This window comes from Pristiophorus japonicus, chromosome 8 (genome assembly GCF_044704955.1).
Source record: "Pristiophorus japonicus isolate sPriJap1 chromosome 8, sPriJap1.hap1, whole genome shotgun sequence".
Taxonomy (NCBI): Eukaryota; Metazoa; Chordata; class Chondrichthyes; family Pristiophoridae; genus Pristiophorus; species Pristiophorus japonicus.
The window spans coordinates 177,214,994-177,242,896 of record NC_091984.1 but is presented as its reverse complement, the minus strand read 5'-3'; the positions used below and the strand labels follow the sequence as shown (position 1 = coordinate 177,242,896).

The window sequence follows — 27,903 nt, the reverse complement described above, 5'->3', positions numbered from 1 at the left end:
TGCATTCCAGTTTGAAAAAAATGCTGCTGTGTAGAGGTGTGGCTACCCGAATATATCGTGGGTTTCAATGCATTCATTGTAACACATTCGCGTCTATGCTAGATATTTTCTCCCGTTCAGTGGTATCAATCGCTCCCTTAAATGGTCCATACACCTACTTTTTATGGAAGTTGACTCCCACTTAACCCCATATCGACTTGAATGATAGCAGGACCCAGGATTATAATAATGATTGAGTTAACACTGGATGAGGTGAAATTTGGTTCAAATAGCTAGCTGATCAGTAAAACATGGAACATTTGATGCAATCAGTATAAACTTATATTTGTACTGTTACAAGAATAAAGAACTCCCAAGCACTAGCGCTAACTCAACTTAGAAACTCATTCTCTCTGTAACCTGTCTAATGCCCAGGTCAGTGGGTCGTTTCCTTTACAGCCTTGTGCTGCTTGGCTTCCCCTTAATGTCTGTGTTCTGGATTTTACAAGCCCCATTCCCAGCCCTCACAGAAAACACAAAAAAGGTTTCCAACACCAAGGTGCAAAGTATCTTTCTGAATAACTGGCCATTGTTAATGAACTGGGTCTCTGAGACAGACAATGCGTCTCGCATTGTAACTGCCGATCCTCAAATCAGCGTAGGGACATCTTGGCAAGCTGACCCTATTTAGACAATGATATGCTAAAAAAAAACATCTTAACATCGCTCATATCCAAGTCTTTTCTGTGAAAAATAGCCAGAGAATCATGAGCCATGATGGATTATAATTATCCCAAAGGAAGCAGCTAGCTCCTCAACTTTCTGGCAAGGGACCAGAGATGAGATTCCTGATTCCTTTGATTTTATTTTAATTGGAGTAATTTGTAAATATTGCATGTTATCTCAAGCTCATGGATCATGATAGTGTCAACACGTCATTGAAATGAGAGGTAACAATAAAGAGATCGATGCTGGAAACCTGAAATAAAAACAGTAAACTCTAGAATTAAGCAGGCTGAACGGTTTCTGAAGAGAAAGATAGGTTAACTTTTCCAGTGTAACTCTTCATCAGAACTCACCAGCAGTGAACCACTGCAGTCTCAGGATTATTACTGCTTAAATTTAGATCTTGATAGCTTGGTTTTACTATCTGGGAATCATCCTTGTGACAGTGAATCTCTGCATATCTGCTGATGTGCTGTTATCGTTAGAGCTTCATGAGCACAACACTCCCAGAAGAAGCGAGGACTGAATTTACCTACGTACCCTGAGATTGTACTGTATTTGATATTTAGGGTTTCTGGCATCTTCTATAGTCTGTGCTGTAATAAATGGATGGACGAGGCAGCCAGTAAGTGCTAATATTTTTTTTAACTGTTAAGACTACTGAGGTGGTGTAGGAGTAAACGTTCATCATAGAATAAACTCACCCGTTATTATCCCCTTTAATTTAGTCTTGGCCTACTGGAGTACATTTAGATTTACAATGGTGCATCAGATGCTGAAGCAACTCTTCATCAATTACTCATTTAGTGTTATGGGGGCTCAACTGTGTTGCAGTTCCCTCTACTGGGCTTTAACAGGAGTGCATATTTCAAGCTTAACAAGCTTACCTAAGTGAACATGTGGAAGAGCATTAACTTGCTAAAGGACAGTCAGCATGTACTTAGTAGGGGAGATCATACTTTAACTTATTGGTGCATTTTGAAAATGATATGGACGTAGTGGACAAGGCAGTTATAGTTATTTCCAGAGAGATTTTGACAAGATTCAATTTTTGGCAATTAATGATTGATGAGGAACTAAGGAATAGGGTTAAATATGGTCGTACATTAATAAATGGCTTAAATTAGGAAACAGAAGACAGCTGCAAATGGGATCTGTTCAAGCTTGCAAGCGGCTTAAGTGAGTTTTCTGGGGGTAAGGTTATAATGAGCAAAACTCCTCCATGTTTGCAGATAAGAAACATAGAAAATAGGTGGAGGAATAAGCCATTCGGCCCTTCGAGCCTGCACCACCATTCAGTATGATCATGGCTGATCATTTTTGCAACTTTAGTACCCCATTCCTGCTTTCTCTCCATACCCCTTGATCCCTTTAGCCGTAAGGGCCACATCTAACTCCCTTTTGAATATATCTAACGAACTGGCCTCAACAACTTTCTGTGGTAGAGAATTCCACAAGTTCACAATTTTCTGAGTGAAGAAGTTTGTCCTCATCTCGGTCCTAAATGGCTTACCCCTGACCCTTAGACTGTGACCCCTGGTTCTGGACTTCCCCAACATCAGGAACATTCTTCCTGCATCTAACCTGTCCAATCCCATCAGAATTTTATATGTTTCTATGATATCCCCTCTCATTCTTCGAAATTCCAGTGAAAATAAGCCTAGTCGATCCAGTCTCTCTTCAAATGTCAGTCCTGCCACCCTGGGAATCGCTGCACTCCCTTAATAGCAAGAATGTCCTTCCTCAGATTAGGACACCAAAACTGTGCACAATATTCAAGGTGTGGCCTCACCAAGGCTCTGTACAACTGCAGTAAGACCTCCCTGCTTCTATACTCAAATCCCCTCGCTATGAAGGCCAACATGCCATTTGCCGCCATCACTGCTTGCTGTACCTGCATGCCAACTTTCAATGACTGATGTACCATGACACCCAGGTCTCGTTGCACCTCCCCTGTTCCTAATCTGTCACCATTCAGATAATAGTCTGCCTTCCTGTTTTTGCCCCAAAGTGGATAATCTCACATTTATCTACATTGTACTGCATCTGCCATGTATTTGCCCACTCACCTATCCTGTCCAAGCCACCCTGCAGCCTCTTGGCATCCTCCTCACAGCTCACACTGCAACCCAGCTTAGTGTCATCTGCAAACTTGGAGGCAGTGGAATTAACAAGAAATAATACCATTTAGATTTGGAAAGATTTTCAAATCCTTTAAGTAATTGATTCAGTAGGTGGCAAATGGAATGCAACATGATTCAAGTACCAAATAATAATTATCGTAGCAAAGAGCCAACAGAGGGAGTATGTTCGATGGAAGTCATATAAAATGATCGGCAAAGAGATTGCATTAGTAGAATTAATATATTGGTACCACTTAAGGTGTTGGTGAGAAGTTATCAGGAGGATTGTGTGTAATTCCGATTACCTAATCACGGGGAAATATATTATTCCCTTTGAGGGGTTAGAGGTGAGTAGCCAAGATGATTCAAGACATCGGAAAGGTTAAGGAAATGTGTTCTCTTTTTTATTTTCGCCCCTCGAGATTATGAAACATAGAAACATAGAAAATAGGTGCAGGAGTAGGCCATTCGGCCCTTCTAGCCTGCACCGCCATTCAATGAGTTCATGGCTGAACATGCAACTTCAGTACCCCATTCCTGCTTTCTCGCCATACCCCTTGATCCCCCTAGTAGTAAGGACTTCATCTAACTCCTTTTTGAATATATTTAGTGAATTGGCCTCAACAACTTTCTGTGGTAGAGAATTCCACAGGTTCACCACTCTCTGGTGAAGAAGTTTCTCCTCATCTCGGACCTAAATGGCTTACCCCTTATCCTTCAACTGTGTCCCCTGGTTCTGGACTTCCCCAACATTGGGAACATTCTTCCTGCATCTAACCTGTCTAACCCCGTCATAATTTTAAACGTTTCTATGAGGTCCCCTCTCATTCTTCTGAACTCCAGTGAATACAAGCCCAGTTGATCCAGTCTTTCTTGATAGGTCAGTCCCGCCATCCCAGGAATCAGTCTGGTGAACCTTCGCTGCACTCCCTCAATAGCAAGAATGTCCTTCCTCAGGTTAGGAGACCAAAACTGTACACAATACTCCAGGTGTGGCCTCACCAAGGCCCTGTACAACTGTAGCAACACCTCCCTGCCCCTGTACTCAAATCCCCTCGCTATGAAGGCCAACATGCCATTTGCTTTCTTAACCGCCTGCTGTACCTGCATGCTAACCTTCAATGACTGATGTACCATGGCACCCAGGTCTCGTTGCACCTCCCCTTTTCCTAATCTGTCACCATTCAGATAATAGTCTGTCTCTCTGTTTTTACCACCAAAGTGGATAACCTCACATTTATCCACATTATACTTCATCTGCCATGCATTTGCCCACTCACCTAACCTATCCAAGTCGCTCTGCAGCCTCATAGCATCCTCCTCGCAGCTCACACTGCCACCCAACTGAGTGTCATCCGCAAATTTGGAGATACTACCCCTCACTTAAAGGCATTGGACCAGACAAAGTTTTCCCTTTTCTGAAGGGTTTAATTGACAGATTTTAAACATTGAAAGGATAGGAGTCAGAAGGGAGGTCACACATTAGTTGTTTTACGCAAAAGATTTCATAAACGTGCGAAACTGCAAATGCCGGAAACCTGAATATAAGCAGTAAATGCCAGAAATACGTGGGATAGCAGAGTGAAGCTGAAGAGAGTAAAAGGCAGGATAACGTTTAGGTTGTCGACCCTTCCTCACATTTTTTCCAGATGCTGACAGACCTGCTATCTATTGCCAGCATTTCTTTTTTAATTAAAAGATTTATGGACTACGTTGCCTGGGAAGACCATTGAAGAGCTCAATGTAAATGAGTTCAAAAGGCAACTGCTGGAGAGAGAAGAGACTGAGGGGCTTGGTGACAAAGCAGGAAGGTACAATTGAAACCATTCCGAGGGATGGGTTTATTGGACCTTAACAAAGTCCATTCTTTAACTATTGCACTTTTTACAAAGTTTGTTACATACCATTTTTGTATTTTTCCCAGAGCAGCTTCCTTTTATTTTGAAACACCAATAGATGGGCAGAAAGGCAAATTAAAAAAAAATCGTCATAACCTTTTGTACTTATAACATATTCAACTGTGGTTTAGAATGGGAAATAATTAACCATCATTTCATGGGGTTGGTGGTAATATATTGGAATGGATAGAGGATTAGTTAACGGACAGAAAACAGAGCAGGGATAAACAGGTCATTTTCCGGTTGACAGGCTGTAACTAGTGGGGTACCGCAAAGATTAGTGCTTGGGCCTCAGCTATTTACAATCTATATTAATGACTTGGATGAAGGGACTGATAGCAATGTATTCAAGTTTGCTGACAATACAAAGCTTGGTGGGAAAGTAAGTTGTGAGGAAGATGCTAAGAGCCTGCAAAGGGATATAGACAGGTTACGTGAGTGGGCAATAAGGTGGCAGACGGAGTATAATGTTGGGAAATTTGAGGTTATCCACTTTGGTAGGAAGAATAGAAAAGCAGAATATTTTTTAAATGGAAAGAAACTTTTAAATGTTGGTGTTCAGAGAGATTTGGGTGTCCACATGCAGGAAACACAGAAAGTTAGCATTCAGGTACAGCAAGTAATTAGGAAGGCAAATGGCATGTTGGCCTTTATTGCAAGGGGGTTAGAGTACAAAAGTAAGGAAGTCTGACTACAATTGTACAGGTCTTTGGTGAGAACACACCAGGAGTACTGTACACAGTTTTGGTCTCCCTTTTCTGAGGAAAGACAGCGGTGCAACAAAGGTTCACTAGATTGATCCCAGGGATGTGAGGGTTGTCCTATGAGGAGAGGTTGAGTAGCTTGGGCTTATACTCTCTGGTGATTAGAAGAATGAGAGGTGATCTCATTGAAACATATAAGATTCTGAGGGGGATTTACAGGTTAGATGCTGAGAGGTTGTTTCCCCTGGCTAGAGAGTATAGAACTAGGGGGCATAGTCTCAGCATAAGAGGTCAGCCATTTAAGACTGAGATGAGGTGGAATTTCTTCACTTAGGGTTGTGAATCTTTGGAATTCTCTACCCCAAAGGCCTGTGGATGCTGAGTCGTTGAGTATATTCAAGACTGAGATCGCTAGATTTTTGGACTCTAGGGGAATCAAGGGATTGGGCGATAAAATGGAGTTGAGGTTGATGATCAGCCATGATCTTATTGAATGGCAGAGCAGGCTCGGAGGGGCATATGACCTACTCCTGCTCCTAATTCTTATGTTCTTTTCTTATCTGAATCAGAGCTAGAGATGTTGATCCTACACGGAAAGGGTTGCTTATTCAGTGGATCTTTTAAACAGTCCATGAAGTTCATGGTGGGTGGTGTGTGTGTGTGTGTGTGTGTGTGTGTTCTCCGCTGTCTGAAATTTTCTAATCTTTGTTTTTGTAGGAGTATCATTCCATGGATAAAGAAATTTGGGACCCATCCAACGACTGGAGAAGTAAGGATCCTCCACTGAGTGCCTTCTGCTTTTGATTTATTGCGAGTAGTATCAAGATTAACACACAACGTTTTTACAATTATATTAGAAGAAAAAGGGTAGTCAAGGGTAATGTGGATCTTTTAAAAACCGATGTGGGTAATATTGCAAATGAAAATAAGGAAATGGCAGACTTGTTGAATAATGACTTCATACCTGTAGTAGAGGAAGAGGATAATATACCTGACATTCCAGGGAAACTAATAATGAATCAAGACTGGAACTTATTAAAGTTAACATAAACAAGAAAACAGCATTCGAAAAAATAATGACACTCAAAACTGACCAATCTGCAGACCCTGATGGTTTCCACTCCAGGGTTTTAAAGGAAGTATGTGAGGAAATTGCAGATACTTTAGCCATAATCTTCCAAAACACTCTCGATTCACAAACTGTCCTTTGGAAAATTACAAATAAATCTCCATTGTTTAAGAAAGATGAGAGAGAGAGAATCCAGGAAAGTGTAGGCCTGCTAGTCTAACATCTGTTGTGGGGAAGTTATTAGAATCTATAATTAAGGACAGAGTGACTGAGCACTTAGAGACATTTGAGCTGATTAGAGAGAGCTAACATGGATTTGTAAAGGATAGATACAGAATTGAAATTTTTGAGGAAGTAACTAAAATAATAGACAGGGGAAGGTCTATGGATGTGGTTTATATGGAATTCCAGAAGGAATGCAATAAGATTCCACATGAGAGATTGTTCGCTCAAATGAAAGCTCATGGAATTGAAGGAAAATGATTGACCTGGTTAGGAGATTGATTAGACAGTGTAAGACTGCCGAGAGTATGCACTCAAATTGCAAGAATTTGACTAGTGATGTCCCACAAGGATCTGTCCTGGGGCCGCAACTATTCACTATATCTTTATTAATGACTTTGATAACACAATAGCGAACCATGTATCCTAATTTGCCGATGACACAAAGATTGGTGACTCAGTAAGTGGTGTAGACTGGAGCATAAAATTACAGAGACATTGATAAATTAAGTAAGTGTCAAAATTGTGGCAAATGGATTTTAACGCAGGTAAGTGTGGAGCGATCCATTTTGGACCAGGAAAGGATCTGAGTTTTTTTATATGCTGAAAAGCTCGCAACAGTTGAGGTCCAAATAGATTTATACCAATCATTAAAATGAAGAGGTCAGATATTAAAAAAAGTAATCAAAAAGGCTAAAGGCATATAGAAACATAGAAACATAGAAAATAGGTGCAGGAGCAGGCCATTCAGCCCTTCTAGCCTGCACCGCCATTCAATGAGTTCATGGCTGAACATGACATGTTAGCCTTTATATCTATATGACGAGAATATAAATGGGATGAAGTTTTGCTACAGCTGTACAAAGCCCTGGTTAGACCACTTCTGGAGTACTGTGAGCAGTTCTAAGCACCGCACCTTAGAAAGGATATATTGACCGTGGCAGCTTCATCAGAATGTTGCCAGGGCTCTAAGGGTTAAATTATGAGGAAAGATTATATAAACTAGGCTTGTATTCCATGGAATATAGAAGGTTATGGGATGATTTGATTTAGGTTTTAGGGTTTTGAAAGGATTTGATGGGGTCGATAGTGACTAACCTTTTCCTCTGGCAGGGGAGTCCAGGATAAGAGGATTATAGCCTTAAACTCCGAGCCAGGCCATTCAGAAGAGAAGATAGGAAACACTTCTTCATGTAAAGGGTGGTAGCCATATGGAGCCCTCTCCCACAAAAAGCAGTAGATGCTAGCTCAATTAATAATTTTAAATCTGAGATCGATAGATTTTTGTTAGACGGTATTAAAGGATATATATTTTTTTAAAAATACCCAAAGCAAGTATTTTGTCACTGGCACACATCACTGAAATGAAACGGCACAGATGAACCCTTTTTGAGTACTGAATGTCTTTTTGAACTTGCACGTTTGTTAACTGCCACAGCTGATTTTTGGCGGGTAAATGGAGTTAGGATACAGATCGGACATGAACAGACTCGAGTGGCTGAATGGCCTACTCCTATTCCTATGTTCCTAATGCGTTTCAGTCCAAAGGACATCTTAGATTGATAGCTATCTAAGATGATCAGCTTTTAAAAATGAATATAATAAATCCGACAGCTGGTTTCCAATAGGTGTGGGTGTTATCAGAGCTCAGGTATTCGAAGGATGCTGTGCAGCGGGGTGAATGGCCTTCTCTTTTTCACTTAAGTTTCTATGTGCTTCCTCCACATTGTGTACTGCTATGGCTCCTGCTGTAAAAACAGGAGCCCAGAAGAGGCGAGGGCCCAGGGGCAGCACGAGCCAGCCCACACTGCTATATGTGTGCGTGCTCGGTCCATGCAGCGGAGCTGGTCTCCAGTCGTCTTGGGTAATCCTTGCCACTGGACCAAGACCTAGCTCTGTCAAGTCCGTGTGGTGGCTGGTGTGCAACGGCCACCACATGTTAAAAAAATCCAAGCACAGGCATCTTCCACCCTTCAATATGTAGTTCGGGATCTGGAATATTAGGTCCTTCATTGAAACACCTGTGAACTCATTCCGTGGAAGCAAGTCATCCTTGTTTCGAGGGACTGCCTATGATGATGACCCAAATAAACCTTCCACAGAAGAAAAGCATTAGCAGATTCTATCCTGATCTTAGTATTGTGAGCTGTTTAATATGAGCAGTGTGAAGGGCTTTCCCAATGGTTATTGAAGAAAAAACACTCGCAGGGTAATTGGCAACATTCCAAAAATCAGTCTGTTGTTTAAAAATGTTTCTTTCTCCAAAATGCTGAACTAGAATTGAGAAGCCAAACAGCGTGTTGGGACTGTAATGTGAGGTGAGCCTGTTGGTATTTCAGCACACTACAATTGTAGTAATGCAAGTCCTCCCCAGTTGTGTGCAACATAATTTCAAAGGAAGGTGCTGATTGCAATCTAAGCAGTTTCTTAAAGGGAGAGAAAATCAGGGGTACGGGGTTGACCCGAATAATGTTCACCTGCATTGTAACGGCCAGTTATAGAGTGCGACCATGGGAAGTGAGTCGCCCTCGGCGAGGGAACAGTATGTGATCTGCAGCACCTGAAAGAAGGGAGCAATTCAGATACTGAAACAAAATCTAAACAGCAGTAATTCTGAGTATTTTTCCCCCTTTTGTTCTGCTGCGTGCCAATATTCGGGAAAGGGTGAGTAGGACTGTACTTTGAAGTGCTCCACCCCCAAATCTGTGTGATGTGAAAAACAATTCAACGTTCTTTTCTAATGGGTTCTCTTTTTGTCTGTAAGATTTTGATAGCTTCTCATGGACAATATCCAAGCTTGACCTAGAAAAAATAGGAAATAAATGACCAGAAAACCTGGAATCTTGAAGCTGTTGTTGCCCTCTGAGGTGCTTTGAAAATCAAGATTTTTGGAACAATTAACTGGTAATTGCTCTGAAGGAAGCTGAAAGCACTAGATTAACACGGAGTATGAGGGTTTTGAAGTAATTTTGGATTTGTTTCAGTGCTCGTCAGTGTCTCCTGTTGTCTGTGTCTATGTTGTAGATCGTAACAAATTATTTCATCTTCTCCAGAACAGTAGAACCAGAGGTCACGGCCTGCGCTTGAAAGGGGGGGTAAATTCAATGCTCTGCAAAACAATATTTCAGTGAGCAAGTGGTCAATCTATGGAACAGACTCCCTAGAGAGATAATTGAAATATTGATTCATTCAAATGTAGATTACAGAGATTTCTTTCAGAAAATAACATTTTGGGATACAGTATATGAGCAATTTGAGACATGATGTGGAAAGTGTAGCATGCTTGGGAGGAAAAAGGTGACTTTGGACCTATGGTTCTCTAAGCTCTCCACCACAAAGGTTTGCTTTGTGCTCTTTCTGAGTATGTTCTCGACTAATTGATAGAGATTGATTGCTATGATTGGTCAATAAATCCATTATCATTGTATCATGTGACTATCAGGATGGTAGAAGGTGAACGAGGTGGACCGTGGTCTTTTCCGACTAGATATTCCAATGTTCCATGTCCGCTGTGGCTCAGTGGGTAGCACTCTCGCCTCTGAGTCAGAAGGTTGTGGGTTCAAGTCCCGCTTCAGAGACTTGAGCACATAAATCTAGGCTGACACTTGAGTGCAGTGCTGAGGGAGTGCTGCATTGTCGGAGATGCTGTCTTTTGGATGAGACTTTAAACCAAGGCTGTTCTCTCTCTCAGGTGGACGTAAAAGATCCCACGGCACTATTTCGAAGAAGAGCAGGGGAGTTATCCCCAGTGTCCTGGTCAATATTTATCTTTCAATCAACATAACAAAACCAGATTATCTGGTCATTATCACACTGCTGTTTGTGGGAGCTTGCTGTGTGCAAATTGCCTGCGGCGTTTCCCACATTTCAACAGTGACTACACTTCAAAAATAGTTTATTGGTTGTAAAGTGCTTTGAGACGTCCGGTGGTCATGAAAGGTGCTATATAAATGCAAGTCCTTTCCTTCCAATGTCTCCCTCTCCTCTGCCCTCCCTCTCTTTTCTTTTGTCCAGGTATCTGGGACATGCGGTGGTAGGCTGCTTGAAGGAAGGAAGAAAGAAAGAAAGAATAATCACATAAATGTATGCTTCAAAATATTGATACTCAATGGGTCCAGTGTTTAAATTGCTGAATTTGCATCTCTGTTACTGATTTTATGCTGGACCCTCTTATAAATTTGATCTGGATGATGTGAGTTGGAGAGAATGTAAAGAGTTGGCTGTCATTCAACTCTGCAAAAGAGTTCGTTGAGAGGAAGATGAATTTGACTATAAAACTGAGAAACTATTTATTCCACTTCTGTTCCTTGGCACAGAGGAAGTGTGCAAATGAATTACTTCCTTCCTATATCTCCATGTAAACGTCGAACAACAAGAGGTGAATGAACATGCCCTGGGTGAGGCAACTATCTCTCGCTCTCTTTCCCTCTCACTCTTTCTCCTAAAACCATTTTACATCGAAAATCATGAGATTGTAGTCCTGTTGCTTGAATCTGCCACTAGAAGTGCGGGAGATTGTCCTGCGTACCACATGCCAAACAATGGGCAGTTATAAGATGGGGCTTGTGACGAGTGGAAATCTGGGCAAGATAGACTGGTAAAATTTGATAGGTGACTAGAGGCAACTAGATACTCTTGTTGTTCCATGTGGTTCTCCCCCTCGTTTATCTTCCTTTTTTGGGTGCGGTTACCCCAAACCATCACTGTCTGAGCTTGTGGGTGAACTGCTCGCAGGCCTTACCAAATTCTGCTCTGAAGCAAGCCGTCAGGCAGTGCGTCAGAGCAGCCGATGCTGACTGCTCCTTCCTACTTCACTTCATTCCCCCACAGGGGAAACACCTGTCCACCCTTCAGCTGTGTGGCTCAGCTCAGGAGCACTGTGGGCATAGGATCATAAACCTAAGTTATATTGCCCCATGGCACAGTGTGTTGTAGCTCAAGCACATCCCGCCACAACACTATCCTCAAAATATGGTCTTGGGGTTTCCCGAGTGCAACTGTCTGCAAAAACAAAGCTTCGATCAGTCAATGGACCGCACTCTTGGAAACAGAAATTTTACTTCGGGGGCTGGTGGATTGAAATAATTATACTGGCTTTACAGACATTGTAACTTGTGAGGCTACAATTATCAGGAAAGACTGAACAAACTGGGTCTCTTCTATAGAAAAGAGAAGGCTGAGGGGTGAACTAATTGAGGTCTTTAAAATTATGAAGAGGTTTGATAGGGTAGACGCAGAGAAAATGTTTCCGCTTGTGGGGAGTCCAAAATAGGGGCCATAAATAGAAGATAATCACTAAGCAATCCAATAAGGAATTCAGGAGAAACTTCTTTACACAAGAGAGTGATTAGAAACATAGAAAATAGGTGCAGGAGTAGGCCATTCGGTCCTTCGAGCCTGCACCACCATTCAATAAGATCATGGCTGATCATTCCTTCAGTACCTCTTTCCTGCTTTCTCTCCATACCCCTTGATCCCTTTAACCGTAAGGGCCGTATCTAACTCCCTCTTGAATATATCCAATGAACTGGCATCAACAACTCTCTGCGGCAGGGAATTCCACAGGTTAACAACTCTCTGAGTGAAGATGTTTCTCCTCATCTCAGTGCTAAATGGCCTACCCCTTATCCTAAGACTTTGTCCCCTGGTTCTGGACTTCCCCAACATCGGGAGCATTCTACCCGCATCTAACCTGTCCCGTCCCGTCAGAATTTTATATGTTTCTGTGCGATCCCCTCTCATCCTTCTAAACTCCAAAGTATAAAGGCCCAGTTGATCCAGCCTCTCCTCATATGTCAGTCCTGCCATCTCGGGAATCAGTCTGGTGAACCTTCGCTGCACTCCCTCAATAGCAAGAACGTCCTTCCTCAGATTAGGAGATCAAAACTGAACACAATATTCCAGGTGAGGCCTCACTAAGGCCTTGTACAACTGCAATAAGACCTCCCTGCTCCTATACTCAAATCCCCTAGCTATGAAGGCCAACATATCATTTGCCTTCTTCACTGCCTGCTGTACCTGTATGCCAACTTTCAATGACTGATGAACCATGATACCCAGGTCTCGTTGCACCTCACCTTTTCCTAATCTGTCACCAGTCAGATAATATTCTGTCTTCCGTGTTTTTGCCCCCAAAGTGGATAACCTCACATTTATTCACATTATACTGCATCTGCCATGCATTTGCCCACTCACCTAACCTGTCCAAGTCACCCTGCAGCCTCCTAGCGTCCCCCTCACAGCTCACACCGCCACCCAGTTTAGTGTCATCTGCAAACTTGGAGATATTACACTCAATTCCTTCATCTAAATCATTGATGTATATTGTAGAGCTTGGGTCCCAGCACTGAGCCCTGCGGCACTCCACTAGTCACTGGCTGCCATTCTGAAAAGGACCCATTTATCCCGACTCTCTGCTTCCTATCTGCCAACCAGTTCTCTATTCACGTCAATATATTACCCCCAATACCATGTGGAATGTGGAACTTGCTGCCACATGGAGTAGCGAATAACATGGATGCATTTAAGGGGAGGCTAGATAAGTACAAGGGAGAAAGGAACAGAGGATTATGCTGATAGGGTGAGATGGAGTAGGTGGGAGGAGGATCATGTGGAGCATCGACCAGCTGGGCCGAATGGACTGTTTTATTGCTGTAAATTTGATGTAATTCTGTGATCTTGGGGAGCTATAGTAAACCAGACAACATCATTAAGCGGTATAAAAGCAATTGCAAATGCTGCTTTTGGTTTGCATTCTGGCAACTGAACTGGTCCCCAGCATTTTCAATTCAAAATCCATTTCCTTATTCTACTCACGGTTGACCACCCCATCCTCCTCCAACACCTCCGTCGCCCAGCTGGGTGGGTTACATTCTTATCTGTCCAGTCGCGGACAGAGAATCTCCTGCAATGGCTTCTCTTCCCGTTTCCGCACCATTATCTCTGGTGTTCCCCCAAGGATCTATCCTTGGCCCCCTCCTATTTTTCATTTATATGCTGCTCCTTGACGACATCTTCAGAAAACACGACGTTAGTTTCCACATGTACATCAACGACACCCAGCTCTGCATCACCACCACCTCTCTCAACCGCTCCGATGTCTCTAAATTGTCAGACTGCTTATCCGACATCCAGTACTGGATGAGCAGAAATTTCCTCTAACTAAATATTGGGAAGACCAAAGCCATTGTCTTCGGTCCCCACCACAAACTCCATTCCCTAGCCACCCTTCATAAATCGAAGCTCATCCAAAACTCTGCTCTCTATATCCTAACTCGCAGCAAATCCCGCTCACCCATCACCCCTGTGCTCGCTGACGTACATTGTAATATCTCTCTAATCTTTTTCAGCCTCACAATCCCACAAGATATCTGCGCTCCTCAAATTCTAGCCTCTTGAACATCCCTCATTATAACTGCTCAACCATCGGTGGACATGCCTTCAGCTGCCTGGCCCTAACATCTGGAACTCTCTCCCTAAACCTCTGTGCCTGTCTACCTCTCTTTCCTCCTTTAAGACGCTCGTTAAAACCTACCTCTTTCAACAAGCTTTTGATCATCTGCCTTAATTTCTTCTGTGACTCGGTGTCAAATTTATCTGTTTGCCTGTAACTCTGTTGTGAAGCGCCTTGGGACATTTTACTATGTTAAAGGTGCTATATAAATAAAAGTTATTATTATTTATTATTATTGGCTCCCAGTTGAGCAAAACCTCAATTTTAAAATTCTCATCCTTGTTTTCAAATACCTCCATGGCCTCGCTGCACCCTATCTCCCTAACTCCTCCAGCTCTACAACCCTCTGAGATATTTGCGCTCCTCCAATTCTGGCCTCTTGCTCATCCCTGATTTTACTCACTGCATCATTGGTGGCCGTGCCTTCAGCTGCCGAGGCCCTAAGCTCTGGAATTTCCTGCCTAAACCTCTCCGCCTCTTTGCTTCTCTTTCCTCCTTTGACATTCCTTAAAACCTACCTCTTTGACCAAGTTTTTGATCATCTGCCCTAATATCTCCTAATGTGGCTCGGTGTCAAATTATGTGTCTTGGAACATTTTATGTTAAAAGTGCTATATAAATACAAGTTGTTGCTGAAGACTTAGGAACCCAGAAGAAGCGGAGGCTGCAGATCTATCACTAAGTTAAGGAAGCCAGATTTAATGCTGTGAACACCAGGTGCTATTTCAGTGGGTCTGGTCTTTCAGAATCTCAACTGAAGCAGTGTCAGAATGAAAGTGGCTGCAGACTTGTCCACAGTGAAAGAAAGAACTTTCATTCAGTATAGCACTTTTCACATCCTTAAGACATCCCAAAGTGTTTTAAAGCTAATGAATTATTTTTGAAGTACAGTCACTGTTGTTTTCTGACAAATGCTGCAGCCAAAATTAAGGATGATGTGATTTCAGTTTTTAAAACACTTAAAGGAAACTAATGAGGTGAACACTCAGTGGTATTTTGTACAAAACCTTGATGCATGACTCATGGCAAACACTGTAAATCTGAACTGAGTTTAAGCTTTCAAAAGAAAATGAGCTTCAGCGGGAAGAGGAAGGTCACTGGGTTCGGGTAGGAAAAGAAAGATCAAAAATAAACTGGTCCCAAATACTGTACTGTATCAGCTGTCATTCACCAGTAATGCACTGTATCAGTTGGAGTATGCTTTATTGCACCAGCAATACTATATTGTATCAGCTGTAGTGCACCAACAATATAGCACTATCAGCTGGATCATAAGCTGTGTTGCCCCAGTACTACTACTGTACCGTTTTAGCGAGAATATCAGTTGAAGAGCAGCCACAGTACTGTACTGTATCAGTTGTAGTTCACCAGTTGTAAGGTACTGTGCCAACTGGAGTATGCTTTAGTGTACCCGCAGTGCTGTGCTGTATTAGCTGTAGTGTAATGCACAGCTGTGCTCCAGCTGTTATAGTACTGCTGATGCATTACAGTTGATACTCCAGATACTGTACAGTGATGACAGTATTATGTAGCTGTTCCTGGCTCATGTTCCAGTTTTAACTATGTTAAAACCACAATTTAATAACACAATTTGTTGGTAGCATTTTGAAAATTCCCACTAGTGTCTATGCTGGCTTTATGTCAGTGCAGGTGTGTGTTTCAACATCAATCAGCAGTTCTCGCAATTAGCATGATTTTCCTCCATTTTCCCACAACTGTCTCGTGAGTTTTGGGTAAATTTCTCTTGACTCATTATACCGAAATCTTGAAGGGAACACAAACAGTAACTGGTTGCACAGCAGGACGGCAAGATGCCTGGAAGGAGACCAAATCACTGTGAGGCAGCAATAAACAAAATAATTAATGCTGAATCAGTAGCGTATGTGTGAGAGAATGTCATGCTTAACCTACACTGCTCTGGCGCCTTGAGTCTGGCGTCCAGTACAAGACCCGAGAAGACCATTCAAGCGAAGGAGGCGGTGCAGCGGAACAGAGGTGAAGCTGAATCCTGCCGTGAAAGAAAGGACTGGAGAAACTGCAGCTCTTTAATGTCGGAAGGAAGCGACTGAGAAAGGGACCTTCTAGACATCTAAGTTAGATATTAAACAGCACAGAGAAGGTACATTCAGAGCACTACTCTTAAAGGAAGGCAGCAAAAGCTCACACTGATGAAAGAAGATTTCGGAGCAATGTCAGGGAGAACTTCATGCACAGAGTGAGCAACACTTGGAATGGTCTGAGTATGATTGGGAGTGCACTAACCTTATATTCACTCAAGATACAGTTAAATAAAGTGAAGGGGAGTAAAGGGATTTCTTTTTTCACCTGGATAGATGAGCGAAGAAAGCTGAATGTCCAGCCTCACCCATATTTGTATTGTTCTTGTCCTTGTCCTTGTCCAAGCAGTAAGTTGGCAGTGAGAGTTTATTTACTTTATTTTCTCCCACTAGATGGCAGCCTTTAGCTGCTGAAAGTCTCTCTGAGGTGACCGCAGATGTTTTACAAGTTCCTTACTAGTTTCCCTTGTAATGCACTCTGTGTCTGAGCACTGTTCCCAGCTGAGAGGCTAGGTGAGTAGCCTGCTCCCAGGTGTCTCCCACTGCTGCAGTCCAAACAGTTGCCACAGCGACTGTACAAGCATACCAGCGTGACTCTGTTCTATCCTCTCGCTCGCTGTAGGGAAAATCCTGACGTTCATTTGGCACAGCTCAGATCAATACCTTACCACGTGTGAAATCAAGAGGGCGAGCCTCCTTCCTATCAGTCTGTGGCACAGCACACTGGCGCTCCGATGTGGCGTGCCACCATGTTGCCCTGTTCTAACTTAAGTTGGAGGAGCATCCTCCTTTGGATGGTAGTAATAATGTTTCTTGTCATCAAGAGTTCCAGAATCTGGCCTTTGTTAAAATAAACATAATCCATTTTATATGAGGTCCTCTTTAACCTACTGCAACCTCCTTGAACAGAAATTGCATAATCATTCCTTTCTGTGCTACCAGATTTAAATTGCAATGACTGCTGGAATCTTCAGTTTTAGTCTTCAATTAATTGTTCGAATTGCGAGAAATTTGGATATTGATATGGCTGCAGGGTCGAGTAACAGAATGGGGATCATACCCATAATTGTGAACACAATAACGTACCAAATTCCGACACATCACTACAGCAACTTGCATCTATGTAGCACCTTTAACATAGTAAAACATTCCTAGGTGCTTTGTAGGAGCGGAATCAGACAAAAGTTGCCTCCAAGCCACATAAGACGACTTGGGACAGGTGACTTGCTGAAAGACCAAGTATTGTAGAGCAGAGGTTTATGGGGGGGAATTCCAGCGCTTGGGGCCTAGACAGCTGACCGCCAATGGTGAGGCAAAGGAAGTTGGGGCTACACAATAGTCCATAATTGGAAGACCACAGAGATCTCGAGGGTTGTGGGGCTGGAGGAGGTTACAGAGATAGGGACGGTCGAGGCCATAGAGGGATTTGAACACAAGGATGAGAATTTTAAATTCTACAGGTGGAGGCAGGGATTTGTCCCCCAAATGGGATGATAAATTGTGATGATAAGGTGCCACTCACTGCTGGAAATCGTGTTGGTTTGGTCGAGGCTTGGGAACAGGTAATCTCCTGTACTTAACTCAGTCAGGACTGCAGTGGAACTTGCATAATAGAAGTTGCTCAGGTACTATTTAAAAAAAATGTGATACAGGAAACTCTACAATCAAAGCACCTTCTTGTAGCTGCACATGTTTGCATAATTCTGTTGGATTACATTTAGTAGTGGAGCTGTTGGACCAGTTGAATACTTGAGTGGCAACTGGTATGTAAATTTAGTAGAGGTTACAGACAGCCCGTACTCTCGGAGTGTTTGCCCAGTACACACACACAGGGTGATAAAACAAACACATTGTGCTCTGTTCCATTGGCTCCCAAATTCAGAAGCTTCATTGTAACCGAGTGAATGTTTTGGAAAATGTTTCCTCAAGCTGACTGTAAATCAGTGACCCTGCAGTAAATATTCTCCTCACAAGATTATTCAGCTCAAGTGCTTCAAAAGTGACATAGGGTCTGGATCAACAATTAGGTTATGCTCTGAGCTCTCCAGCATTGTGTCTTAAGTTGCATTTATTTTTCCAGCCCCTGATTCTTCACCTTCTGCCTCTGACTTGTCTTGCTTTTAAACAATGTAAAGATAACCCAAGAGCTGTTGCGATTGTGAGTTGTATCTGAGTGGTTGGGTGGGAGTGGGGGTGGGGGTGGGGGGGTGTTTACTATAGTTACTAGTTGAAGGGGAAGAACAGTAGGAAAGTAGTGATTTTAAATCCAACTTTGCTTTTCTTGTAGGTTTAGTCTTTGCCTACTGAAATCTTAGCTCCAAACCTCAAATTCACTGTGAAGCTGATGCCTGGATTGCTTGGAAAATTCGTACAGACCAGAGATGGCAGACAATTATGAACCAGCCAGTTAAGGGCTGAGATAGTGGCAGTCATCTCGTTATCAGCAGCTATTGCTGACAGCTTATGTTGATGATTTAAACGAGAGTAACGCAAAATGCCTTACAGACCCCATAAATATGATCTGCTGATGCGGTGATTGAACCCAACTGCCTATCACATGAGCAGCAAGGTTAAAAGAGCATTCTGCCAGATCACGGGTTTTACAACTATCATATCCCACTGAGACCTGTATGCAGTTTTATTTACCATAGTTGGATGTTTTAAATTAAACGTCTTTTAATTAATTTTCAGAACTTGTTCTGGTGAATTGGTCAGGGATGCTGTTGTGGCTCTGCTGTGTTAACCCTTGGGGTATTTCTTATCCTCTGCTGTAAATGGGTCCTATTTTACAAGCTGGTTAGCTGAGCAAATCCAAGTAGAGAGTAAAAGATTGTGCCAAATTACAAGCTCAACGACGCATATGTTTCTATTTAGTGATGTGTTTGCTTCAATCATTCCTTGTGTCAGCGACTTCTCTGCCTCACTAAAAAGTGCCAAAATCCTATTTCAGAAATTGTCCAGTCATGAAATGTTGTTCCACCTGAGAATTACAAGCAGCTTGTTGGACATTCCAATCAAACATACTAGTTACTCAGTATTGAGAGATTCATGTGACATACCTAAACCTCCCCAAGTTATGATATTTAAACCATATTGCATTGCAGCTTTATGCCTCTTGCTGTGCTTTACCTGCTTTTATGATGATTGTGTTATTATGTATGTTGGTGTCTGTATTAACTTGTTAAGCAATAACAAAGGAGTTAGATGAAGTCCTTACTACTAGGGGAATCAAGGGGTATGGTGAGAAAGCAGGAATGGGGTACTGAAGTTGCATGTTCAGCCATGAACTCATTGAATGGCGGTGCAGGCTAGAAGGGCCGAATGGCCTACTCCTGCACCTATTTTCTATGTTTCTATGTTTCTATGTTTCAAAGGATGAGATGATGTAGTGGTTGCTTATTCAAGTATATGAGAATGTTAAACTCCCTCTCTAAGTATTTTGTATGACCACTTGGCTCAACTGATCAGGGTGCCACATGTCGTATTTCTGAGGCTAGGGCACCAAACTGCAATGTTTTGTTGCTTCACATTCCAGAATCGACTCCGCCCCCTCCCTCAGCTAGTCATTGCTTTAAATGGCACAGCAGGGGGCTATGCAAAGGGAAGTCCCTGGGCTTGAAAACATGGTCAAGATGATTAGGATGCTGAGCCCCTCAAGGTTAGAGGCTCAAATCTCCCCAGTGATTTGCGGCGTTTTTTTTTGGAGCGCGCGCGCGCGCGCGGCTTTTTTTGGCATAAGTTTAAAAAATTAAAGTTTCCTCAAGGAATGTGCGCCAGTGTAACTCAGTTAGTTATGATTTTTCTAGGTTAGTTTTTTTTTCTGCTGCACCAGTTTTTATCAATTATGGAAGTCTAGGTCGTCATATGTGACCACTCCCGAAAAACCTTCTGGTGAGTTTTAAAAAAAAAGCAGCGCACATTGAAAAGTTGGCGCAGAAAGACACCATTGTTTTTCAGCCAGCGAAGTTTTGGAGGAAGTCAAGAAGACTTAAATATGCATAATAAAGATTACATTTTTTTACCTTATAATGCAGTAAATGAAAGTTTGATGGAATTCTGTAAGTTTTCATATTTTTTCAACTGACACGCCACCACCGAACGTCTGCAAACAGGGCTGGAGGGTCGGAGCATCGGCCGGCAGAATCGGTCCTGCGCTCAGGCACAGCACAGGTGTTTGGGGCTCGTCTGCAAAAGAAGCCAGGGGGTGGGTGGGTGGTGTTGTGAGGCCTGTGGAAGGCAATTGGAAGGCAGCACAAGACTGCATGACGCATCAAATGTAGCCTGGTGTTGGGGGATTTCCCGATCACTGCGCCTGCTCAGATCTGGGTGTGGGGAGAGAGAATAAAGAACCTTGTCCTGCTTGGGGAAGAGTGACCATAATATGGTGGAATTCTGCATTGGGATGGAGAATGAAACAGTTAATTTAGAGACCATGGTCCAGAACTTAAAGAAGGCTAACTTTGAAGGTATGAGGCGTGAATTGGCTGGGATGGATTGGCGAATGATACTTAAGGGGTTGACTGTGGATGGGCAATGGCAGACATTTAGAGACCGCATGGATGAACTACAACAATTGTACATTCCTGTCTGGCATAAAAATAAAAAAGGGAAGGTGGCTCAACCGTGGCTATCAAGGGAAATCAGGGATAGTATTAAAGCCAAGGAAGTGGCATACAAATTGGCCAGAAATAGCAGCGAACTCAGCAGAGGAGGACAAAGGGTTTGATTAGGGCAGGGAAAATGGAGTATGAGAAGAAGCTTGCAGGGAACATTAAGACGGATTGCAAAAGTTTCTATAGATATGTAAAGAGAAAAAAGTTAGTAAAGACAAACGTTGGTCCGCTGCAGTCAGAATCAGGGGAAGTCATAACGGGGAACAAAGAAATGGCGGACCAATTGAACAAGTACTTTGGTTCGGTATTCACGAAGGAGGTCACGAACAACCTTCCGGTTATAAAAGGGGTCGGGGGGTCTAGTAAGGAGGAGGAACTGAGGGAAATCCTTATTAGCCGGGAAATTGTGGTGGGGAAATTGATGGGATTGAAGGCCGATAAATCCCCAGGGCCTGATGGACTGCATCCCAGAGTACTTAAGGAGGTGGCCTTGGAAATAGTGGATGCGTTGACAGTCATTTTCCAACATTCCATTGACTCTGGATCAGTTCCTATGGAGTGGAGGGTAGCCAATGTAACCCCACTTTTTAAAAAAGGAGGGAGAGAGAAAACAGGGAATTATAGGCCGGTCAGCCTGACAGCGGTAGTGGGTAAAATGATGGAATCAATTATTAAGGATGTCATAGCAGTGCATTTGGAAAGAGGTGACATGATAGGTCCAAGTCAGCATGGATTTGTGAAAGGGAAATCATGTTTGACAAATCTTCTGGAATTTTTTGAGGATGTTTCCAGTAGAGTGGATAAGGGAGAACCAGTTGATGTGGTATATTTGGACTTTCAGAAGTCGTTCGACAAGGTCCCACACAAGAGATTGATGTGCAAAGTTAGAGCACATGGGATTGGGGGTAGTGTACTGACATGGATTGAGAACTGGTTGTCAGACAGGAAGCAAAGAGTAGGAGTAAATGGGTACTTTTCAGAATGGCAGGCAGTGACTAGTGGGGTACCGCAAGGTTCTGTGCTGGGGCCCCAGCTGTTTACACTGTACATTAATGATTTAGATGAGGGGATTAAATGTAGTATCTCCAAATTTGCGGATGACACTAAGTTGGGTGGCAGTGTGAGCTGCGAGGAGGATGCTGTGAGGCTGCAGAGCGACTTGGATAGGTTAGGTGAGTGGGCAAATGCATAGCAGATGAAGTATAATGTGGATAAATGTGAGGTTATCCACTTTGGTGGTAAAAACAGAGAGACGGACTATTATCTGAATGGTGACAGATTAGGAAAAGGGGAGGTGCAAAGAGACCTGGGTGTCATGGTACATCAGTCATTGAAGGTTGGCATGCAGGTGCAGCAGGCGGTTAAGAAAGCAAATGGCATGTTGGCCTTCATAGCAAGGGGATTTGAGTACAGGGGCAGGGAGGTGTTGCTACAGTTGTACAGGGCATTGGTGAGGCCACACCTGGAGTATTGTGTACAGTTTTGGTCTCCTAACCTGAGGAAGGACATTCTTGCTATTGAGGGAGTGCAGCGAAGGTTCACCAGACTGATTCCCGGGATGGCGGGACTGACCTATCAAGAAAGACTGGATCAACTGGGCTTGTATTCACTGGAGTTCAGAAGAATGAGAGGGGACCTCATAGAAACATTTAAAATTCTGACGGGGTTAGACAGGTTAGATGCAGGAAGAATGTTCCCAATGTTGGGGAAGTCCAGAACCAGAGGTCACAGTCTAAGGATAAGGGGTAAGCCATTTAGGACCGAGATGCGGAGGAACTTCTTCACCCAGAGAGTGGTGAATCTGTGGAATTCTCTACCACAGAAAGTTGTTGAGGCCAATTCACTAAATATATTCAAAAAGGAGTTAGATGAGGTCCTTACTACTAGGGGGATCAAGGGATATGGCGAGAAAGCAGGAATGGGGTACTGAAGTTGAATGTTCAGCCATGAACTCATTGAATGGTGGTGCAGGCTAGAAGGGCCGAATGGCCTACTCCTGCACCTATTTTCTATGTTTCTATGTTTGCCTGCCATTTTGAGCTTCTTGCAAAGGTAAAATTTAATCATGGGGGCAATACTGACAATGCTATACCTTGTGCAAGCCTTTTGCATGATGGTGCTGCAGAGGAGACAATTGATTCAACATCATCACATGAGGAACCTCAGAGCCCAGAGAGTGATGGGCAGGAGGCCTAACCCTTATCAGGTATATCGAGACAGGCGTTCATACCTCCACCGGAGTGATGCAGACTGTCAGAAGGCTGCATTTTCACAAAGAAGTTGTAACTGAGATCTGTGAGTTGGCAAAAGCAGACCTGCAACCTAGAAACGTCAGGTGGACTGCTTTGTCAGTTGAAGTGAAGGTTACCGCTGCACTTTCATTCTTTGCACCTGAATCATTCCAAGCTACAACTGGGGATGTGTGCGCCATCTCTCAACATGAAACACATGTCTGCATTCGGCAGGTGACTGCTGCACTATATGTCCGGAGGAATGAGTACATAAAGTTCCCCATGACCGCCCAGGCAATGCGTGATCGGGCTGTGGGCTTCTGCAAGATTGCTGGCTTCCCAAAGGTACAGGGCTGCATTGATTGTACCCACATCGCCTTGCGAGCACCTTTGGAGGACTCAGAGATGTACAGGAACAGAAAAGGCTTCCACTTTATTAATGTGCAGCTTGTGTGTGACGACATGCATCACATCATGTCAGTTGATGCAAAATACCCTGGGAGCACCCATGATGTGTTCATCCTACGCGAGAGCATTATATCTGCCATGTTTCAGCAGCAGCCAGAAGGGCAGAGCTGGCTACTGGGAGACAAAGGGTACGGCCTCGCCACCTGGCTCATGACGCCCCGAAGCGTAACCCGGACAGAAGCTAACCGGGAATACAACATGTCGCACATTGCGATGTGCAGCATAATAGAAAGGACCACTGACATCTTAAAACATCTTAAAAAATGCCTGGACCATTCCGGAGGCTACTTGCAATGCTCCCGAGATTTTCAGTCCGTTCACTGTTGTGTGCTGCATGCTGCATAACTTAGCCATCATGAGGCAGCATCAGATGGTCGTAGAAGACCCACCTGAGGTGAGAGTGGCTGATGATGATGATGTGGAAGATGCAGATGACGAGCAGGAGGATGAGAAAGCCATGCAAGTACCTGAACCCGGAATATGATGACGGAGGAGGACGGGCCGTCATGCCCCTTTAACGATTGCTCGAGCCTTGCGCCAGCAGTTCATCCACGAACGCTTTGCTGCCTGAAGGCTCAACAGCAACTATTCCACATGGACCGTGTTTACTGTTTGGACCTATTCCATAATGTTGTGTTGTGTTAATGGAACAAATGATGGAAAAGATTCTTGTTTACTTCAAAAGTTATGTTAATAATGCAACAAATAATGGAAATGATTCAGTTATAATTTAAAATATATTTTATTCAAAAGTTTAACAAATATCTGTTTGTACTTTACTTTAATAAACATATTCTTGTATCAAATTTCAAAGTTTTCACTTAAGATCATTTACAAACTCTAAGACTTTTAAACTTGCAAATTTACATAACTTACAAAAAACTTCTAATTTGAGAACAGTAACAACAATAATAATAACAGCAGCAGCAAAGAAAGGCTGCACCCATCTCTCCTCCACCTTATTCTAAGACCGCCCGCTGTGCTTGGTCTTGGTGACTCCACCAACCCTGCCCGCCAGCGGTGGCACAGCATTTCTCGGGTTTTGGTATCAAGCTTATTCTTTCGAACATCTCAGGTTTTGTGCACTTCTTGATAGGGTGGTGGCAGGCGGTAATGTGGAAGGCCCAGCTTGGGCCTCTTCAGAGGCTGGTCTGGGGATTGGAGTGGAAGTGGATGTTGATTCGGTCAATGGGTGCGGAGTCTAGGCGTGTTCCCTTATTGCAGCAGCTAACTCCAAAATTCCCTCCCTCACGTGTCCTGACAGCGTGTCAACTACCTGCAATATTCCCTCCTTCATGTTCGCCGATAGTATCTCACCTACCTGTGACATGCCATCCCTTATGTTGAGCAAAAGTGTGTCAACTATCTGCAACATTCCCTCCCTCATGTTCACTGAGAGTTGTTGAATTACCTGCGACATTCCCTCCCTCATGTTCATTGACAGCATTCCCATTTCTCGTGAGAGTGTTGTTACTTCTCCCGACAGTCCCGATACCTCATCACCCACCCAGTGATGGTATCCAAGAGTGATTGTGTAGGTTCAATGCTCTCCGCACTTAATGCCATCATCTGAACCACATCTGTTAGATCCTGCACCTCAGGAGAGCGCGGTCGAGCTCTCCTTCCCCTCCTCACCCTGGATGTGGCTCGCAGCATCCCAGTGGGACCCGCAGCCTGGGACGGTGGGGCCCAGGGTGTGCCTCGCTGCACCCCACCACTGGAACCTGCAGCCTTGGACGGTGGGGCCCTGGGTGTGCCTCGCTGCAACCCACTGGAATCCCCAGCCTCGGATGGTGCGAAACTATGGAATGTCCCACCAACACCCTACCCAGAGAAGGGGCTGCCACCTCAATGGGCGTCACCTGCACCTCCTCCGAAGTGAGTAAAACAGTGGGGGTTTCATTCATCCACTCCTGTTCACCCCCATGCCCTTGGTCTGGAAGGTGGGATTGGAAGATATTCAGGCTCGTCCTCCTTCTGCATTGTCAGGGTTGGCCTCAATTTCTGCAAAATATAACATAACAGACAAATGGTTAGCAGCAAAGGAGGGGGCAGGGTGGGTGGCATGAGTAGGCTCACACAGCGCAGGCAGCAGGCTGATTTGAAGGACTACGATGAATGATAGCACATTGTATCAACCGAAGTGCAGCTGATGGAGACATCCCCATGAACCGAAGCATGGCTAGCCCACGCAGTACTTAACATTTAGCAAAGCCAGACTGTAGAATTTGCAGGGCTTATCCTCTCCCTCGAGTGTGGGCCCAGCTTGTGCAGTGGTGGTTGTTTTTCTCCAGGCAGGACCCATCAAAGCAGCGACCCTCTCTTCCAAGGGTGTCAGTAGGTGCAGATTTGTCGGGCCTTCTCCTGTTCGAGTTCTTTCTCGTTTGTTGTGTGCCACTTTCCTCTGCAAAGATGAAAATCTAACTTTTTAGAGAGAATGTCTTTCTGCTGGGTGGGACATATACAGATGGTCACATTTACAATTGCAATTCCATTGAAAAATGAAAATATTACTTACACTAACTACTTGACAAGGTCCAGCCACTTCTTTTTGCACTGGCATCCATTGCATAGTAATCTTCTGCAAGTTAGTTCCAGTGTTCCTTCATTTCTTTGGATGGAACTTTTATGTGACCTTTTCTGGTGTCCAGCTCCTGCCATCTGGCCTCAATCACAGTAACTAGTGCCTCCACTTCATCCTGTAAGAAATTCTTGGTCCTTGCACCGTGTTGCATCTTGCATTGCAGCTCCTATTTTTCCAATGATAATTAAAGTTCTCACACACACAACTGGCTCTTTAAAAATGGCCGATTGCAGACCGGAAGTTGTACTGTGCATGCGCGCCAATAGGAATCACGTCAAAAATGTCCTTTATTTTGTTCATGCGTAGAAGGGGCAGCATCGTTTTATCGGCGCAGACACCCCGAGGCTGCAGGACAGGTTATGCGGCGCCAATTTTGAAAAATAGAGCGGGGAAACTTGGCACATTTGTTTTTGGAGTAGTTCTGGCCTAACTCAGGCGTAACTCTGGCAATATGCCAAAAAATTACAAAATTGAGCCCAATAAGTTTTTAAACAAAATTCAAAATGAGTTATTGGTCAGATGTACTTTTTCAGATGACTGTACAAAGATAAGAAACATAGAAAATAGGTGCAGGAGTAGGCCATTCGACCCTTCGAGCCTGCACCACCATTCAATAAGATCATGGCGGATCATTCACCTCAGTACCCCTTTACTGCTTTCTCTCCATACCCCTTGATCCCTTTAATCGTAAGGGTCACATCTAACTCTTGATTATATCCAACGAACTAGCATCAACAACGCTCTGCGGTAGAGAATTCCACAGGTTAACAACTCTCTGAGTGAAGAAGTTTCTCCTCATCTCAGTCCTAAATGGCTTACCCCTTATACTTGGACCGTGTCTCTTGGTTCTGGACTTCCCCAACGTCGGGAACATTCTTCCTGCATCTAACCTGTCAAGTCCTGTCAGAATTCTATATGTTTCTATGAGATCCCCTCTCATCCTTCTAAATTCCAGTGAATACAGGCCAATCCAGTCTCTCCTCATATGTCAGTTCTGCCATCCCGGGATTCAGACTGGTGAACCTTCGCTGCACTCCCTCAATAGCAAGAACGTCCTTCCTCAAATTAGGAGACCAAAACTGAACACTATTCCAGGTGAGGCCTCACCAAGGCCCTGTACAACTGCAGTAAGACCTCCCTGCTCCTATACTCAAATCCCCTAGCTATGAAGGCCAACATGCCATTTGCCTTCTTCACTGCCTGCTGTACCTGCATGTCAACTTTCAATGACTGATGTACCATGACACCTAGGTCTCGTTGCACCTCCCCTTTTCCTAATCTGCCGCCATTCAGATAATATTCTGCCTTCGTGTTTTTGCCACCAAAGTGGATAACCTCACATTTATCCACATTATACTGCATCTGCCATGCATTTGCCCACTCACCTAACCTGTCCAAGTCACCCTGCGGCCTCTCAGCATCCCCCTCACAGCTCACAACTCCACTCAGCTTAGTGTCATCTGCAAACTTGGAGATATTGCACTCAATTCCTTCATCAAAATCATTGATGTATATTGCAAATAGCTGGGGTCCCAGCACTGAGCCCTGCGGTACTACATCAGTCATTGCCTGCCATTCTGAAAAGGACCCGTTTATCCCGACTGTCTGCTTCCTGTCTGCCAACCAGTTCTCTATCCACGTCAATACATTACCCCCAATACCATTGCTTTAATGTTGCAAACCAATCTCTTGTGTGGGACCTTGTCAAAGGCCTTTTGAAAGTCCAAATACACCACATCCATTGGTTCTCCCCTGTCCACTCTACAAGTTATATCC

The 27,903-nt window shown here is 43.7% G+C and overlaps 1 protein-coding gene across 3 annotated transcripts in view; it reads left to right on the top strand.

Moving 5' to 3' along the window:
* ppil2 (peptidylprolyl isomerase (cyclophilin)-like 2) overlaps positions 1 to 27,903 on the top strand; it is a 371,889-nt gene that overhangs the window by 20,255 nt on the left and 323,731 nt on the right. For 2 of the 3 annotated variants that reach the window (XM_070887580.1, XM_070887579.1), the window contains exon 5: positions 6,148 to 6,199. The exons of the other annotated variant lie outside the window; for it this stretch is intronic. In XM_070887580.1, the coding sequence (XP_070743681.1) occupies positions 6,148 to 6,199 (52 nt within the window). The remainder of the gene's footprint in view (positions 1 to 6,147; positions 6,200 to 27,903) is intronic. 3 annotated transcript variants of the gene reach the window in all.